The sequence below is a fragment of the Melopsittacus undulatus genome, chromosome 4 (genome assembly GCF_012275295.1).
Source record: "Melopsittacus undulatus isolate bMelUnd1 chromosome 4, bMelUnd1.mat.Z, whole genome shotgun sequence".
In the NCBI taxonomy this organism is placed as follows: domain Eukaryota; kingdom Metazoa; phylum Chordata; class Aves; order Psittaciformes; family Psittaculidae; genus Melopsittacus; species Melopsittacus undulatus.
In genome coordinates this window covers 96499425-96516271 of record NC_047530.1, presented here as the reverse complement: position 1 = coordinate 96516271, position 16847 = coordinate 96499425, and the positions used below count along the sequence as shown (strand labels likewise).

Here is a 16847-nt window from a genome sequence, read left to right as displayed (position 1 = left end):
GTTTCTTGTGTACATGTGAGGTTTGTTGGTTTGTTTCCAGTGCAGGATGAAGGAAACAGCATGCAGCTTGTGTTGCAGCCCACCAAAGAAGCACATTTGCATTGTGAAACTACAAGTATGGGTTATGAGCTTTTGGGTGTCACTCTAGGTCAAGAGAAGGTGTGTGAAGATTATCCATTCAGAGTCTGTGGGAATAGTGCTGGAGGGCTTCACAGGCCCAAGAAAGGACAAACCTGGTGTAGAGTTAGTGTCTGCTGAATGTCCTCCTGTCCCTGAAAGTGTTTTTGGAGAGGAGCAGCAGAGATGTAAGATTTTAAAAGGTCATTGAAGTTCATAATGTGTCTGATAACAGAGTGGGGCTGGTTGGTGGTGCTAATGGTGCTCCCCAGCACTGTTTTAGTTAGATTTATTCTGTGAGGGCCAGGGCTGAAAGTACCACCGTTTAAACTTTTCGTTACTTAGGATTATTGTATGTAGTGCAAAGACATTTTGCAATCTGAACTTTAAAATAAGTACCTTCTCAGAAGGTTTCTCCAGGAATTTTTTTTTCTTTTTATATATTTTTCTTTTTTAAGAAAAGTAAATATTTTAAGTGGCTTTTGGTCATAAAGTGTGCTCATTTCCTTAATATTTCCCTCTTGGGAATAAAATATTGAAAATGTGAAATTCTTATCACATGGCTAGAATCTGACAATTATTCAAACCAGCCTCCTAGTTGTGATGTGTAGCAATATTTATCACTGTGATCATTAGCATGTCAGGAAAAAAAAAGAACAAATGAAAATGCTATGAATAAATAAAATCTGAGAAATACTTAATCATAGTGGGTGGACGGTGGGGATCTGTTTTGAAACTCCAAACTACAGTTAATTTTTTATTAAAATAAGTGACTCAGTTTCTGTTACATCTAAAAATTATAATTATAAGCTATCCAAAATTAAATACAATAATAGAACATTTTCCCATGTATTTATACACAAAAACATTCCTTCTGTAAGTAAAACAAGGGATTCATATAATGTCTCTGTTTTCCTGCAAAATTTCTGCAGATCTCCAGTTATCTACATCCGCCTGGAAGCAGGTGGCTATATTGAAGGCGAAAAAGATACCTAACTCTTTCAGCCATATGTCAAACATTTCCTATCCATTCTGTTTCTTTTCTGAAGAAGTAATATACAAAATCACTCGAATTTCAGCATAAAGAGTAAGAGCCACAGTTTGACCAGGCATTGATTACTTGAAAAGATTTTTCATCATCTGTAGTTAAGCCTAATTTCTGAGTTAGTATATTGAACATTGTAACTAAAACCTTCCTTCTTTCTAGCCTCATTCCAGCAGCAAATGTCCTCAGAAGGGAAGAATGTTATGAGTCGCATCAAAAGTTTAAGAAATGATTCATTACTGTATGAAAAACAGCGTGATTTAAGTTTGCCAGTGGAGTTGTTCATTGTATTTACAGAATACAATGCGAAAGTATTCTGCAGTGCAAACCAAATCCCTTTTTGATAACAGCCCATTGCAAGTTCTTGGACATCACTAAAGCTAATTAAAAGCAGGTGGATTCTTTTCATGTAGTATACCAGCCAAGTGAATGAAATGTAGATAACTTGTAGCAATTCTTGGAGAGCATTTTTTTTTTCCCCATGGACCTTACTGGAATGCTGGGATTCTCTAAAGCTCTGATTCTGAACAGACAAAGAATCGTATTTTAACAATAACACCCATATTACTTTGTTTATAAAACCTGAATTTTAGTTGGCACTGTAGAGAAGGCCCTGAAGGAAATTTAATTTTTGAAACCTGATCTCTGTGTGAAAGTTACTGTGAAAGTCTGGTATAGAGATTCAAAAGATTTCATTTAGAAACTTAAATCTACAAAGTTAAGTTCTATAATTTATATTTTACTTTAGTTTAGTTTTATTTTTTATTTTTTTAAAATTGTGTCTGTAATGTTTTGCAAGACTTGGTTTATCTTTCAGAAAAATAAAAGCAGTGACTAAATGCAATAGTTGTATTGCAGAACATGAGCTGGGTTTACTGTGTTCCATTTATGAACTAAATGTTTGGCTTAGTCTTGTGATTTATTACTAATTAGATAGTTATCTTTAGTTTCTAAGAGTTTGTTTTATGTGGGTTAATGATAATGGTTTCTGTCTACATGCGTAGTGCCATACAGAAGGAGACCCATAGGGAGAGAGTGGGACACCATGTGCTGCTGAGTTGTGATGCATTTTCCTCAGGTTGCCAGGAAAGTTCAGGCTGCCTTCTTTTTCTGGGCAGAATGAATAGAAGGCTGGAAAAACAAATTGGCACTGTGAAAATTTTTCAAAAACAAAACTACTTGTATCTAAGCCAGATGAGAGTTCTGAAGTACATGTATCTTTACAAATCAGGCTATGCAGAACAGTCCAAATATATCTAATGTCATTGTAATAGACCTCAAAGTTGGTCTTTCTGTAACACAGCATGTAACCAAATGACCCAACATGAAATGGAATTTATGATGTTAGTTTTTCCAAGCCCAGCCAGTTTTGCTTTTGGGACTTAATTTTTTCTTGACACAAGTTCTGTGCAGTCTCAGAAGGTCAATAAAAGAGCAGAATAAAATAATAGAACACTTCATACATCTACATTTTCTAGTTTAGATATTCAGAACTTAAAAAAAATTTCTAGTTTAGTCACCAGCTGAGCCACTTGTAAGTTCAGAAAATCTGATGAGGCAAATTGAAGCAGTTTGCGGTCTTTTGTCAGATCACTGATTAAATGTATTGCTAAGATGTTAGCGAAGAGTTGATAGAGAAATATTTAATGTCATACACAGGATTTTTAAACTGAGGATTTGAAGGAAGATCTTATGAGAAGTGGAGTTTCTTAGTTGATGGCAATAGCTGTATGAATGTTGGTACATATATAATATGTATATTAAATATTCAATGCTCCAATATAATATAGATATATAATTTTTGTCGTAAGCATAGGCTTCCTTGTGCTTTCAGATGTCTGGGTGTATTGATCATGATTGATCCCAAATTGCCACTTGCAGGTTATACTGACTGGTTCTGGGTGAGAAGTAATGTTGCTGCACAAGTGTATTCAGTAACAGCATAGTGTAATACAGATCTGAGCTGCTCAGTTCTCTGACAGCGGGCCAACAAATGCCTTCAAAATATTTACACATGCTTATTGATCAATTTTAACAATAACTTGCAAAAATCTCCAAATCTTATAATAGCATTAGAGTTTTTTAATTTTCTTACATAAGTAATTTTCTCTTTCACTATGTGTCAGTGTTACGTGTTGTCTTTTGCACCTAAACTTGAAATTGTACATAATAGGTGTATGCTGGGGCAAAGCACTTACTGTTCATACACAATGCGAAGTGTGAAGAGCAAGACAAGATAGTCTCATACAACAGATTGTTGTAAAACTTTACAAAAATGAAAATTTGATTCACAAAAAAGGCATAAAACTACTTTTGTAAAGTGTTCTATTTCTAGCTTTATTGCAAGTTATATTTCTTATTTTGAAGTGGAATTTTTGTGAACTAAAGAAATACAATCTGTTGTAAATGTTACTTTAAAAGACTCATTTCTCAAGCAGTTGGAACTGGACTTTTTTATAGAGGCAAACATTTCTTCTGTGCATTGCATAATCATATTGGAAGGTTTTTAAGTTGTAGCATCTTCAGAATGAGTGCATGTTCATATTCTGTTGCTTCTGAAATAGATGGGAAAGTACACTGTTGAAAAATCACTACACCAGAAAGACTTGCTTATGACATCCACAGTCGTTTAACAGGAAGAGGAAGAATAGTCAACTTGTTTAATAGCTTGCATGCAGGACCAGTTTGCATGTGTACATGGAGGTGGTCATTGATAGGCCAGGCATGGCTTTGTGACTGAATTTCTACTATGCAGAGGTTGCAACAGGAAAACGTTATTGGACGAGTCTGTTTTGTAGGTAAAAGGGTAGGGTTTTTGTTTGTCTCCACTGCAGAAAATAGAATGCTTTGTATCTATCAGCCATCATTCTTCTGTACATGCCTGCTATAGCAGCCACTGCAAAGTGACTGTATTGTCCTCTAATCTACTGGAACAGTTTTTAAAATGCCCTTTGCTTTATCAGCATTTTCGCTGACTGGGAGGCCTAACAAGTACCTTTACCTGTGGTAATTTAGAATCTGCTAGTGAAGTGTGGGCATTTATTGGCGTTACAATTTTCAAGTTGAAGCCAAAATTCATTTGTTGACATAACTCTCGAACGTGCTTTTATTTAATAAAGAAGAAACTATATACTGAGATTAAATTGTAATCTTTATTTACTGTGATGATGGGAACATGCAAATGAAGCAGAGAATCTGGTGATTAGTATTTTACAGAGGAGTCATTTACTATAATTATATGTTTTTAAGCAGTGGGATTATCGTGTTCTGTTAACCAGATTCTTTCCTGACTTCTTGTAGGATTCTGAGTAACAACAAGATCTTATGGTTGAAGAATGGCTCTTTCTTTGGACTGAGATCCCTGGAGAGACTGTGAGTAACTGATCAGCCTCGTTCCACCTTCAGTTAAAAAGTCTGTGTATTTAAAATATAAAACCAAACATCAGATAATGAAGTTGAGATGTTCTGAACTGTATTGCACAGTAGAGTTTCTGGGCAGTCATCAAGTTAAGAAACAGCATAAAAATGAGTGAACGGGGATGGATGTGGAAAATACAGGAAAGCACTGCCATCAATTTGGAACTAAAATAAACATCCAGTCAAAGACTTGTACTATGCTATGTACACTATCACAGTGAAGACTGGTATATGTAATGGTAACACTAATATACCTGACATGTAGTTTAGGTTATTTAACTCATTAGTCTCCAATACTTCCATTTTAATACTATTCTGATTTTAATTCTGTTCTATATTTTAATTATATTCTAAAGAAAATGGACAGCATTTATCACTGTAACAGACAATGACATTGATAAAGCTCCATGGCCAATATCCGAAGTGGGGAAGAGGAGTTCAGGAGCAGCTAATGCAATAGAGGAGGAAATATTTGGAAACTTAAATGGAATAAATAGGCAGTATCAGCTATACTGCAGTAACACTGCTGTCTGCATATGTAGGTCACTTATTTGAGAATAATCATTTGAGCAAGTATAAAAAGCTGGGTTTTTTTATATCTATATAAAACTTATTTTGCCAGTGCATCTAAAATGAGTAATTATATCATTCATATCTTACAGTATCTCCTGCAGTTAAGCTAAATTATATTTATATTGCTTTGCAATAATGCCTTCAATATTTCGTTACAGCTGTTGATGTAAAGGAGTTGTTACATTCATGAAGGCATGAATATATATGAATGCATGAATGTATTCTACATTGAATGAATGTTACCATATGTAAAAAATTGCATACTAAAATCAACTTTAGCTAATAGTTTACTATTTATGTGTGAGATACGCATTCTGTTTATGATTGTGTAATAAGGGGGTAAGTATATGATACTGAGATATTTTAATAATATAAATGCAATTTAAAAACAAACATGTATTTCAAGGTCTGGAACAATCTCTTAAGCACCTTGAAGAGTTAGGATAAAGCTAACTCTGAGCAGTTATGAAAAGGAATCCTACATTTTCTCTTCATTTAGTTAATATTGGCAGCGATACAAGGTATGGAATGAAGAATAGTTTTGTATTATTTACTAACTGGTTTAATCTTGGGTGTAATAATCATATGAGGTTTATAAAGAAGTTTACAAATATTTTAGACAAAACAATTTAACATAGGAGATAAGATTACAAATTTATTACAAGAAGGGAAATTAGTACATTAAATTCTGATGTACTGCGTGTAAATCATCAGTGTTTAGAAATAGAGGGAAACATTTCCTCTGGGTTTTCTTTTTAAGATTTAATTTACACTGGGGAATGAGTGCATACTTTAAGAACTTCTAGTCGTCTAGTTAGAGAAATTCTTCAAACTGAAGAGACATGGCAAACAGTATTGAGAACAGTGAGAAAATAAAAAAATGCTTCACAGGTGTAGCCTCAAGTATCATCACCATCTAAACCTTAATTTTGTTTTGAATTTTCACAACATTACAGATAAAATGAGTGAGTATAATCTGCTCTGTATGGAATGCTGTTTGGCCATGGCACTAATACGAAATCTATAAGTGGTCCTTGAAACAAAGATTAGAGTTCAGGCAATGACAATCTCATCAGATTCAGATGCTCTGTTTCTTGTTGTCTGGTTCCATACACTTATTTTCAATATATGTGAAGTCCGAGTTTCAGCTGGAGGGCTTTACAACAGCTGGAATAATCTACCAGTAGGTGAGTGTGAATGAACTACATATGGATGAGTGCACTTAACCCTTGGACAAAGGTTTCCCTAGCTTTGCCTTTTCCACACAATCTAATTCAGAGCAGTACTTCAGTTATCGCTTAAAATGGAGAATCTTCATGGAGCATGAAAGTTTACCAATAAGAACTTTTGTTTCTTTTCTGAAAGGAAACATAGAGAACCCTGTGAAGTACAGTAGCAGGAGAATGCAGCTTCCTTTAAGATAACGATAAGTTTACAACATCAGGTGCTTAGCATGCAGGATTACTCATTTAATTTGGCTTAAGTCCCATTGAGAATGAAAAATTAGTAATGTGTATGACACAGAGGCAAGAATCATGTGTGTCTGTAATTCTTTTGTGGTTACCATGAGTTCATGAGCCAGAAGAGCATTAGTTTACATAGAAAGTGAAATCATTCATTGTTAGGCTTGAAAATTTCAGAGGAGAAGAAAAAATTCAGGTGGAACTGAGTGGCCTGTAAATTCTGTTGCTTTACTCTCTTGGAATGCTCAAAAGCTCTTCTTGAGCAAGGAGCAGTTTAAAGCTGTATTCCAATATGCTAGTGACACCTTTCTCCTTACTTTGTTTTTCAATGCATGTCACAACAGGAATTAGATTACAGATGTATGAATCCTCCCATGTTCTGGTGATTTCTCAACAGCATGTTACACGAGTGAGAGACCTCACTGAGCAGTTGCTTCTAACAAGGACTCCTCATTTTATGCAACTTTAATCAAGCAAACTGAGAAATATAAGTTGTTTACATCGTAACTGCCCATTTTAAGAGTAAGGCAGAATCAATTTCTCTAAAACAGACTACTGCAGAACTCTTTCATCATATAATGTGTATAATATAGTGCATTATATATATTATATATAATATAGTACAATATATATGTAGTATATATATAAAATGCATCTTTTTTTCAAAATGTAGTTGGACCTGATTTGTATTTATTTCTGCAGAATTCTCAGAAAATTGCATTTTTTTTTTTACCATAGTGTAAGTGTTACAAGGTTTTGATGGCAGATTGCCTCAAATTCTGTTACTGCTATAAAAGGAAATATGATACTAGGTTTTTAGGGGTACAACCAGCCAGCCAGGAAAAAAGATATTTGAAGATACAATTGTTTCCATTTTAGTAATAAACAGATAATCCTATATTTGCTAATACTCTATTAATAATGAAACATATAATTCTGTCATAAAAATTATATAAATAATAGTGATAAAAATAAATACATGTATGAAATTTTAGTGTTTTTACTAGGCAGTTTGTAAAAGTGCTTTGTAAAACACTGCCTTGCAAAGGTGCTTTTTCTTTATTTTGTATGTGTGTGAACAGTAACTCATGAGTGTTCTATAGAGATGGAAATCTCTTGCTCCCTAGTTTGAGTTTTCTGAAACTAGGAATTGCTGCCTCTTTCTGGTTTGGAAAAACTGAGTCAGGAATGTGTTACAGCATCTGATCATAATGCATCCTGTGCCACTGGGCTTACTTTATAGTACTAACAAGAGGCATTAAGAAGGGAGTATAATTTACAAGAATAAAACTTAAGTTTTGTATGGTGCTTGGTTGTATAGGCCTTTGATTTGGAATAAAACACAAATGTAGGTAAGAAAATAAACATTTTTGAAGCAAGTGTGGTAAGGAAACTGTTGGCTAAAATATGAAGAGCTTTTGGGCAGTTCACCAGAAGAGATCTACAGACCATAAATTCTAGATTACAGTGAGTATCTTGGACCCATTTCTGTGATATACTCTGTGGAGATGGCTACACATTCAGGAGGCTGAGAGTTCAGTTTCGTTCTGCAGCTTGGGGTAAAGACTTCACAGCTTGCAGTGGTTTCAGTTCCACTGTTTTTCCTGTTCATAGTCACTGTCATATCTTACTGGGAGGTGCATTGATCTGAGCAGGACAACATCAATTACCGTAGACATTTAAACAAGCTTTTCGTATACTCTGGGTACCATAAAAGAAAGGCAAAGTGGGGTTGCAAATTGGTGAAATAGCGAGGTAGTCCTTTCAAGTAAGTCTCTGCAATCCAAAAGCTCACATTTAGTTAAAAAAGTTTGGAGGATCTGAACAACTCTAAAATTGACTGTATATAATTTGATAGTATAGTTTTCCCATAAATTGGAACAGTACATTAAATAGAAAATCTGTGACTTGGTTTACTTTTTTAAATTATTATTTATTTGTTTGTTTTTAACTTACGGGCAGTGGGGCTAGCCATTGCTGTTACCCAAGGAATCATAGGCTAGTGCTGATAACTAAACTACCAGAAGATAACTTATCATGGCAGTATATGGTCTGGACCCTTTTTCAAAGACATTGCAGCCTCTGGATAGTGTGCAGCAAAGTAATATAATTGCTAACAGTTGTGGCAAATCTTTTTATGCTTGAGAATATTTGGTCAGTCATGGCCCAAATGATGCTTCTGGGGTCAAGGACAGATGTTCAGCCAGGTGCTTCAGCTGTGCTAGACCTGAACTTAAGATCTATTCTAGGAAATGAATCTCATCCTTATGTCACCTGACAAAATCAGTATGTGTCTGAGCTATTATTCACACTACTAGTTTTCTTACCTTCTACAGCAACCATTCTGTCACAATTGCTTGTGATGCAACATTAACCCCTGTCCTGCACTAGCTCTTCTATGTTGCCTCTAGCTGGAGGCAACCTGTTGTGGCTTTTTCACTGTTGTTTTCCTTGTTCTTAATGAAGTTGATAATTTACTTGGAATTTTCTGAAGTGGGTACATGGCATTTCTGTTTCTGTATTTCACAACCAAAATATACTTTTTCATTAAGATTATAGGAGCATAATGACTTTTGAGACTGCTGTCCCTGTGGCTGAAACTCTTCAGTGAATTCAGAAACTACTGAGAGTGAAACAGCAAATAAACATACTTAAGAGTGTTTCCTTGGGAAATCAGGATGGAAGAGCACTAAGCAAGATTACACATATTTTTCACAGTTGATCCAGACAGAAAGCATGCAAGACACTAATAATTTGACAGTGACTATTTTACAGAAAATTGCTGTTATGTTTTCACAGTATTCCTAGACATGTTTCTAGATAAAGGAAAATAATACTGAAGTATTTGTAAGAATTTAGCATTGAATGTATTTTTAATATTTTTAGCTGTATAAATTAGTCTTACTTGATCACCTGTCACTTAAATTGTGTGCTTTTATTAGATGTTGCTGTATTGTAAAGTTCCCAACTGTGTGGCAGTGCCAGGCAGTCACATGTTGTCCTCAGTTATTATTCAATAAGATTGCATAAAGCATACTTTCAGTAGATTTCAGTATGACATTCTGCAGCTATATATTGTGCTGTGCAATTGAAGTAATAATACATTAACTTGAGGGAATGAAAGGGCTGGAAAGAGAACCACAGCAAGTTAGGCCATAGAAAAAACATGTTAAACAGCTGGTATAAAAATATGGTATTTAGATGTTCTTTAGCAAAACTCAAGTGATGAAAGGGGAAAATATAAAGGGTTTACATTCTGATATACCAATGTGCTTCTTTAAACATACAATTTACATTCTCTAAATTGCCGGTCACTTAGTTTCTTTTCCTGCCTATATTTTTGAAATGTGCATGCACACACATGAAGAAACAGAGATGCTTTTCCTAGGCACTGTGAAGGATTGTAAATATGCTTCAGGGAGTCGTTAAACAATTTTATTTTCAACATGTATGTATACTGTCTTTAAAGTTAGAAACTTCACAAATTAAATTTAGAATTATGTGCTCTTTTTTTTGGAGTGTTGTAAAAAAAAAAAATCTAGTTATTATAAACTAAGAATATTTCAGAATGACAGTTAGGGTCCAGTTGTACAGTTTGCAACAAAGGAGTGTGCCCCTAACATCATGCATTAACAAAAAATAGATTGGTAATCTTGGAGACCTCAATGACTGTGTTAATTCATTTCAAATGCTGTGTTTAGTGAAAATCTGTGGTGTTACTCAGGGAAAGGGCAATTTTAAAACATATTTCTTAGAGCAGTTTGATGTGTGAGTAATTACAGCATGATTGAAACTGTTCGGTTTTATCTAGTTTGGAAAAAATATGGAGAAAGAAAAATCAATGCAAACTCCTTTCAAGTATCTGAAGTTTTCCTGACATTTTTTCTTGTATTTAAAATCCCACATGGATTTAGTAAATTCTCTAGACCTAGTTGATAATGATGACAAACGAGTTCTTTGTTGAAATTCACCCCAAATGTTCTCAAAGAAAAAAGACACAAATGCTCCAACCAGTATTTTAACTTGTCTAGTAATATGTCCAGGAGTCCTGGGGAGATGTAAGCAACTTTTCTTGTAAGATTTCTTGTTATGTTGAAATCATTTACAAAGATCTTGTTTTGCTGCATTACAATTGAGGATATTCCCGTAGGTGAGGATGGATGGGAATAGTTATGGAAAATGGTTTTTCTCCTGGAGTGATACTTTACTTTGTGCACATACTCTAAAGTAGACTGAAAATTCATATTCCTCTTGATGCTTGTTGAACTTTGAGTTACCCTTTGGTTTCAGTGCCAGTTTAAGAGATTGTCCTAATTACAATGACGTTGGTGTTAGCATGCAGTGGAATAGTTCTCTTTCCCACTTCTAGATGCAGCTAATCTAGCTCGCAGGTTTTTGGTCAATGTTAAATATGCTTGCATGCAATATATTTGCACTAAGGCAATTATAAATATTGAGTTCAAAAAGGAAAGCTCTGAAAATTCATGAATTACCAAAGTTAAGGTCTGTATTCTTCCAGAGATACATCTACTACAAATAACAATTTTGAAGAGTTAAAGCTGCTCAGGAAATAGAGCTTTACAAATACAGGAAGGGGGGAAGAAAAGCTATGAATATATGTTAGGTAGCATGCAGATCAGAAAGAGGGAAGAAAATATTTACCCATATAATATTTCTTTTTTAGGTAAAATTAGAATAACTCGTTGTGAAATGAATGTTTCTTGAGGCTTATTCTGAACCATGAGCAGAACCGATTTCTGACACAAAAATTAGTGTTAAGCTAGTAAACTGGGCTGTATTTTTCAGAGTTTAGTATATACAGATGCTTAGCCATCCCATATTTTTTTGTTGACCATGAATGCCACAGTCAGATACTGAAAGACATTTTTGTGTGGGCTTATCCTGTATCCCTGGGTTAGGACCAGATTTCTTACCTATCCTGGGGCTCTTTCTGCATCCACCATGGCCAGTTTTCCTTTGTGGTTATAACAGCCTGGATGCTCAGGGATTTTGCAGCCCTCTGGTGCTTGGTCATCTGCCATTGTGGTAATTTTGGTCATGTCACTCAATAACGCCAATATTATGTTTATTCTGATGCAGCTAGAAGATAGAGACATCCAATTAAATGAATGTCTTCTTTACTGTGAGGGTGGTGAGGTACTGAAATAGGTTGTCCAGGGAGGTTGTGAATGCTCCATCCCTGGCAGTGTTCAAGGCCAGGCTGGATGAAGCCTTGGATGATATGGTTTAGTGTGAGGTGTCCCTGCCCATGGCAAGGTGGTTGGAACTAGATGATCTTGAGGTCCTTGCCAACCCTAACTATTCTATGATTCTATGGTTCTATGAAATGTCTAGCTTAATTTATCTATCAATGAAGTTTATAACTTTTAAATGAATTATTGCTAAATAATTAAATGCATGTCATAAAAAGTGTGGGGGTTTTTTCCATAAAAACCATTTAGTTTCCAAAATCCAATTTCTATAAAACCATTTTAATACCTCGCAGTTTCAGTGACATGGATTGGTGAGATAGATTGGTTATAACTCTGGTATCAGACTGAAAGGAGATACAAAAAAGATCCTTGTAGCACCGGAATAGCTTCAGTTCCTCACTTTGAAGATTTCTTTTTCTTTTTTTAGCATCCATAATAGATTTCTCATTAACATTTAAAACATTTGAGTTATTTTGTAAATAATGGAAATACACAGATTTATTTATTTATTGCAAATAAAGTGAATGTAATGAAAAGTTGCCCCTATCGCCTTACTTAGCTATAATTATCTTATTAGTAGTGGGTAATTTCCAACTAACTGTATAAGTTGGACGTCTTTACAGCCTGACAGTATGTATTTATTGACAGATTTCTTTTGTCATTATTTGATCCTGAAAGTTGGCATCCAACTAAGAGTACTTTTTAGCTAGTATGTCTTTTACTTAAAGGAATTAATCCTTCTTATTTAAAAGGTGTTTGTGTAAATGGGGAATTATATGCATGCTGTAGCAAATGTGTAAGAGTCAAGTAACAGAATACTTATTGATGTTGAACAAAAGAGTCTTTTGAAAGAAGAAAATCTTTGAAAAGAAGAGGCTTTATTTGAGACAAGTGATTGAAAATCAGGAACTCTCTTCTTTTGAATTTTGCCATAAATTTTCTTTTTTTTAATGGGTAATGTAATGAACCAAATCCTGACCCAGCACTAGGAATCTGAGTTTGCAGAATTGCTGTTTCCCTTCTCTTAGTACTGTCTTCACTACCAGTATGCACATGTGTATTTTCTGGGTTCAGTGTTCTAAGTATAAAACAAGAGAGATCCATAGATGCCTTGATTACTGTAGCTTGATGAAAATACCTTCCTGGTTACATAAGCAGCAAGAGGCAACAGCAGACATGAAAGACCCTTTGAAAACATGAAACAGAAAACTGGACTTCAAAAAACCTCTGTTGGTCCTCATGTAGATGTAAAGGAGTGCAAGGTGGAATGTGGTTCAAAGTAACTATCATTTGGCTACAGGTAGTATTTTAATGAATTGCACAGTAGGAGGATATCTAATCTGCATTGTTGCACAGAAATTTTGAGAAACCATGGAAGGAGAAACAGGCAGGATCAGTGTCACAAGTCACACTGTGCAAACAATGAAAAATTAGCTTTTTATTTTAATTCTGGAATCCTCCATGTATCCCTAGATTACATCATATGACGAACAACATTTCTCATTTAGTATTTGAAATGTGCATTTTTTGATGCCACTCCCCCCACCCAACCTAAACACAAACAAACAAAAACCTTCCAAATTCTCCAAACTCCAGAACCTATTATGTCCTAGTGTGTGGTAGCAAAGAAAGATTTAGGATTATATCATGAATTATAAAACTCCTGTTAGTACGACTTTTGGAGTCAAAGGAGATAAAAATTACAAGGAAAATTACATAACCTTCTTTTGAACAGACACATGCACTCTAATTGTGCAAGCATGCAGTAACTTTCAATGCTCTTGTAATGTAGTCTGAAAGATAATGTATTTTTTCCTCTAGTAATTTGTTATTAACCAGTACAAAATCACAATGCTTGCTATTAGCCATCATATACTTTATATTAGAAGATGAGACAACAGGAAAATACCCTTTATATTTACTTGTCTAGAGCTGTTATGCCATAATGTGCACAAAAAAATCCCCAAACCAACCCCTAAAGCCACGCCAAAAAAATGGTAATTCAAATAAGAGAGGATGTTTCTTTTTGGATATTACAGTGTATTTATAAACAGCAGCAAGTAACTCTAAAAATGTGTTAGTAAAATCAGTCGCATAGTTTCAGTGTGACGGTCTGGAATCTCAAGTTTCTTTCCCATCTCTTCTACCTTAAAACTTGTCTTTTGTTTGTCTCCTAAACTGTCAAATTCATTTCTTCTGGTATTTTTTTTTCCTCTGATAGAAACAACATGTGCTACAAGGCCATGTGTCTTTCCTTTAATTCTACGCTTCATAATGAGACATAAGACTTGCCAGCCCTGCATTCCCTTGCAGGCGATGCTCATTGGCGTGACGGGTGTTTATGCCATTCTGAATGTGCTGCTGGGATTACATTCCTTCAGTTCTGGCGTGAAAATATGGTTTCAGCTTGGGCATGAATTTGCCAGCTGCTGGTATGTATGTGGTGTAGTACCAATATTTAAGACTTCAGTGGTTTGCCAGGTTGCATTGCTGTACTTTTGAGTACAGCAATTTTTTTCCCTGGACAAACAGATTAATGTTGGAAATGCTGGCACGTCCAAATAAATGTTGTGTGGGGACACAGCAGTTTCAGGAACATCTTTGTCATAGATGTCAGTATTTAATTTCAAGTGTTTTGTGTTCACATGATCTTTTTGAAATGGTAACCACATAGTTACACCATGTAGGACTGATGCAAGCTGCATATCTTTTCTGTAAAGAAATGGCAGACTTGTTGGAGAAGTAGGAAAAATAGAAATATGGTTTAACAGCTGTTTGATAAAGTCATGGAGCAGCATGCTGGGAAGCCAAGCTGATAAAGATTAGTGTTAGTTGATCAATAATAGCTAATCTTGCAAAGTGAGCTGGTATGTGAATTGATAGCAGAGTCCCTGTCTTCATTATTTTTTGGTTTTGATCCCTCAGCTGTGGGCTATTGATTGAATATTTCAAACTCTAGAAAATATTATAGTATGTCTTGTGTTCATATGCTATGTGATCTTTAGCGTGTTTACTGTCTGTTGCCTCCTCTGGTAGTAAATGTACATGAAATGTGAGACTCATCAAGTTCTGAATAGAAACATTTCAACATCATGGTGTTGTTGGGTGAAAGTCAGTATCAGAAGAAAAGCTCCCAACTCCATCCTTCCCTCCCAGAGAGCTTTCTGGACCCTATTGATACCTGTTTGTGATTTTTTTGTCTCCATCTTTGAGTTGATATCAATTCAGAGACTTTTCTCATTTGCATACTTACACGAGATGATCTTAAGGTCCTTTCCAACCCTAATTATTCTATGATTCTATGATTCTGTGTAAGCTATTCTCTTCCAAAAATTCTTGTTTATAGACTAGCCTGTGAGGTCTCTGGTGAAAACATGCTATTGCTCATTCATATTATGCTAGTATATGAATCTTCCAAGAGTACCCAATGACCCTGGGAGCTTGTCCCCAAATTCTGGGGATGCCTGCAGAAAGCATAGCTTGTTCCTTGACACTTGCATTTTGTCAATAATCTCTGAGAATGCAAAAAAAAAAAAAAAAGAAAAAGAAAAGAAGAAAAGAAATAGAAAGAAGGGCTATGTTTTATGCCAGTTTAGTTTAAAGAAAAAAAAATCCCCAAAATGAGTTGTCTGAAGTAGTTAGGAAAGCTGATGTAGTATAACAGCTGCGGGCAGTTTTTCTCCCCACTTCTTAATATAGACAGAATTGATTAGTTGGGTGTAGTGTAGTGCTGCATGTGTCAAGTAGGTACAAAATGGTTGTTCTCACGAGAAAATTGCATGCAGACTTAGCACATGATAAGCTGTCTTGTGTTAACACAAATTGCCTCGTTCTTGAAATGGAAAGTGACTGGGGGAGCTATAGAGGATGTTTGTGTAGTCTGAACTATGCACATATTCTGTGGAAAAAAAAAAAGAATTACGAAATTCCTCTATGCTCGACTTTAGAAAGTGTTCTGCGGGGGGAGTGCAGGGAGAAACTTTGTGCTGGAATAAAAATAGTTATTTTTATATGCTTGTGAACTTGAATGAATAAAACAAAAATTGATCTGTTGAATGATAGTGAATTTTATCTTGTAGAAATGAACATTTTAAGTTAAAAAGAAGCCGCTTGAGTTAGCAGAATGTAGGAAACTTATTGAATAAATTAAACGTTTTTATCATGCCTTTGTAACTCAGAGACCTGCCAGAGTGGCATCTTGAATCTCTTAAAATCGATAAATTTCTGCCTATGAAGAAATATCAAAGATGCTAAATCAGGAAAAAATACTTGCAGGTACATGAATACCCGAAATTTATTAAAAACCATACCCTCTCAACTGTGACTGTAACACATTTGCTATGTTGCTATAATTAATGACTAATGAAAGAAACTTTTACAGCTAATATGTGTTCTCCAGACACATAGTGCATTTATTTTCACCAAGTGTTCTTTCTGGGTTTTTTTTTACTGTTCAATATTCACATTTGTTTCTTAATGCAAAGTAAGTTAATACTTTTTTAAAGACCTTAAAGACATGCTTTTCAGCAGAAATGGGAGTTTAAAGTACATTGTGTTCAGAACAAAACAGTGTTTTCTGTACTGTGTCAGCAGCTAAGTTGAGAATTTGATAGCTTTTTTCCCCTTTGTACAATTAATTGCTTTTAGGTATTTCTGAGAAGTGCAAGTGCCTCACAAGGGACAATTCTCCCATTTGAGTGAAGTTTGAGTACTGCATTAAGCTTTCCTACTGTACAGTTATGTGAACTTACAAAAATATTTAGGAATGTAAGACCAGAATGGGTTGCAGGCAGGCTGAGTTTCCAGGGATAAAAAGAAAATTTGTTCAACTCTCCCTCTCATCATGTACACCATAAACTAGCCACTCCATTAATTGCTTTCCAGCACTCTATTAAGAACACTGAAACTTCAGTTCAAAATAATGTCCCTAAAAATTATAATGTGTCAGAAGAGAAGAAGTTGCAATGTGTCACAGTGGGTTTTATAAACATTTTCCTTTTACATGTCTCTGCCACTGTA

General features: G+C 35.0%; 1 protein-coding gene across 1 annotated transcript in view; it reads left to right on the top strand.

Annotated features, from left to right (window-relative positions):
* Positions 1-16847, top strand: part of LOC101868186 (adhesion G protein-coupled receptor A3) — a 279070-nt gene that overhangs the window by 39442 nt on the left and 222781 nt on the right. Inside the window, exon 2 of the mRNA XM_005144065.3 lies at positions 4463-4534. Within this exon, the coding sequence (XP_005144122.1) occupies positions 4463-4534 (72 nt within the window). The remainder of the gene's footprint in view (positions 1-4462; positions 4535-16847) is intronic.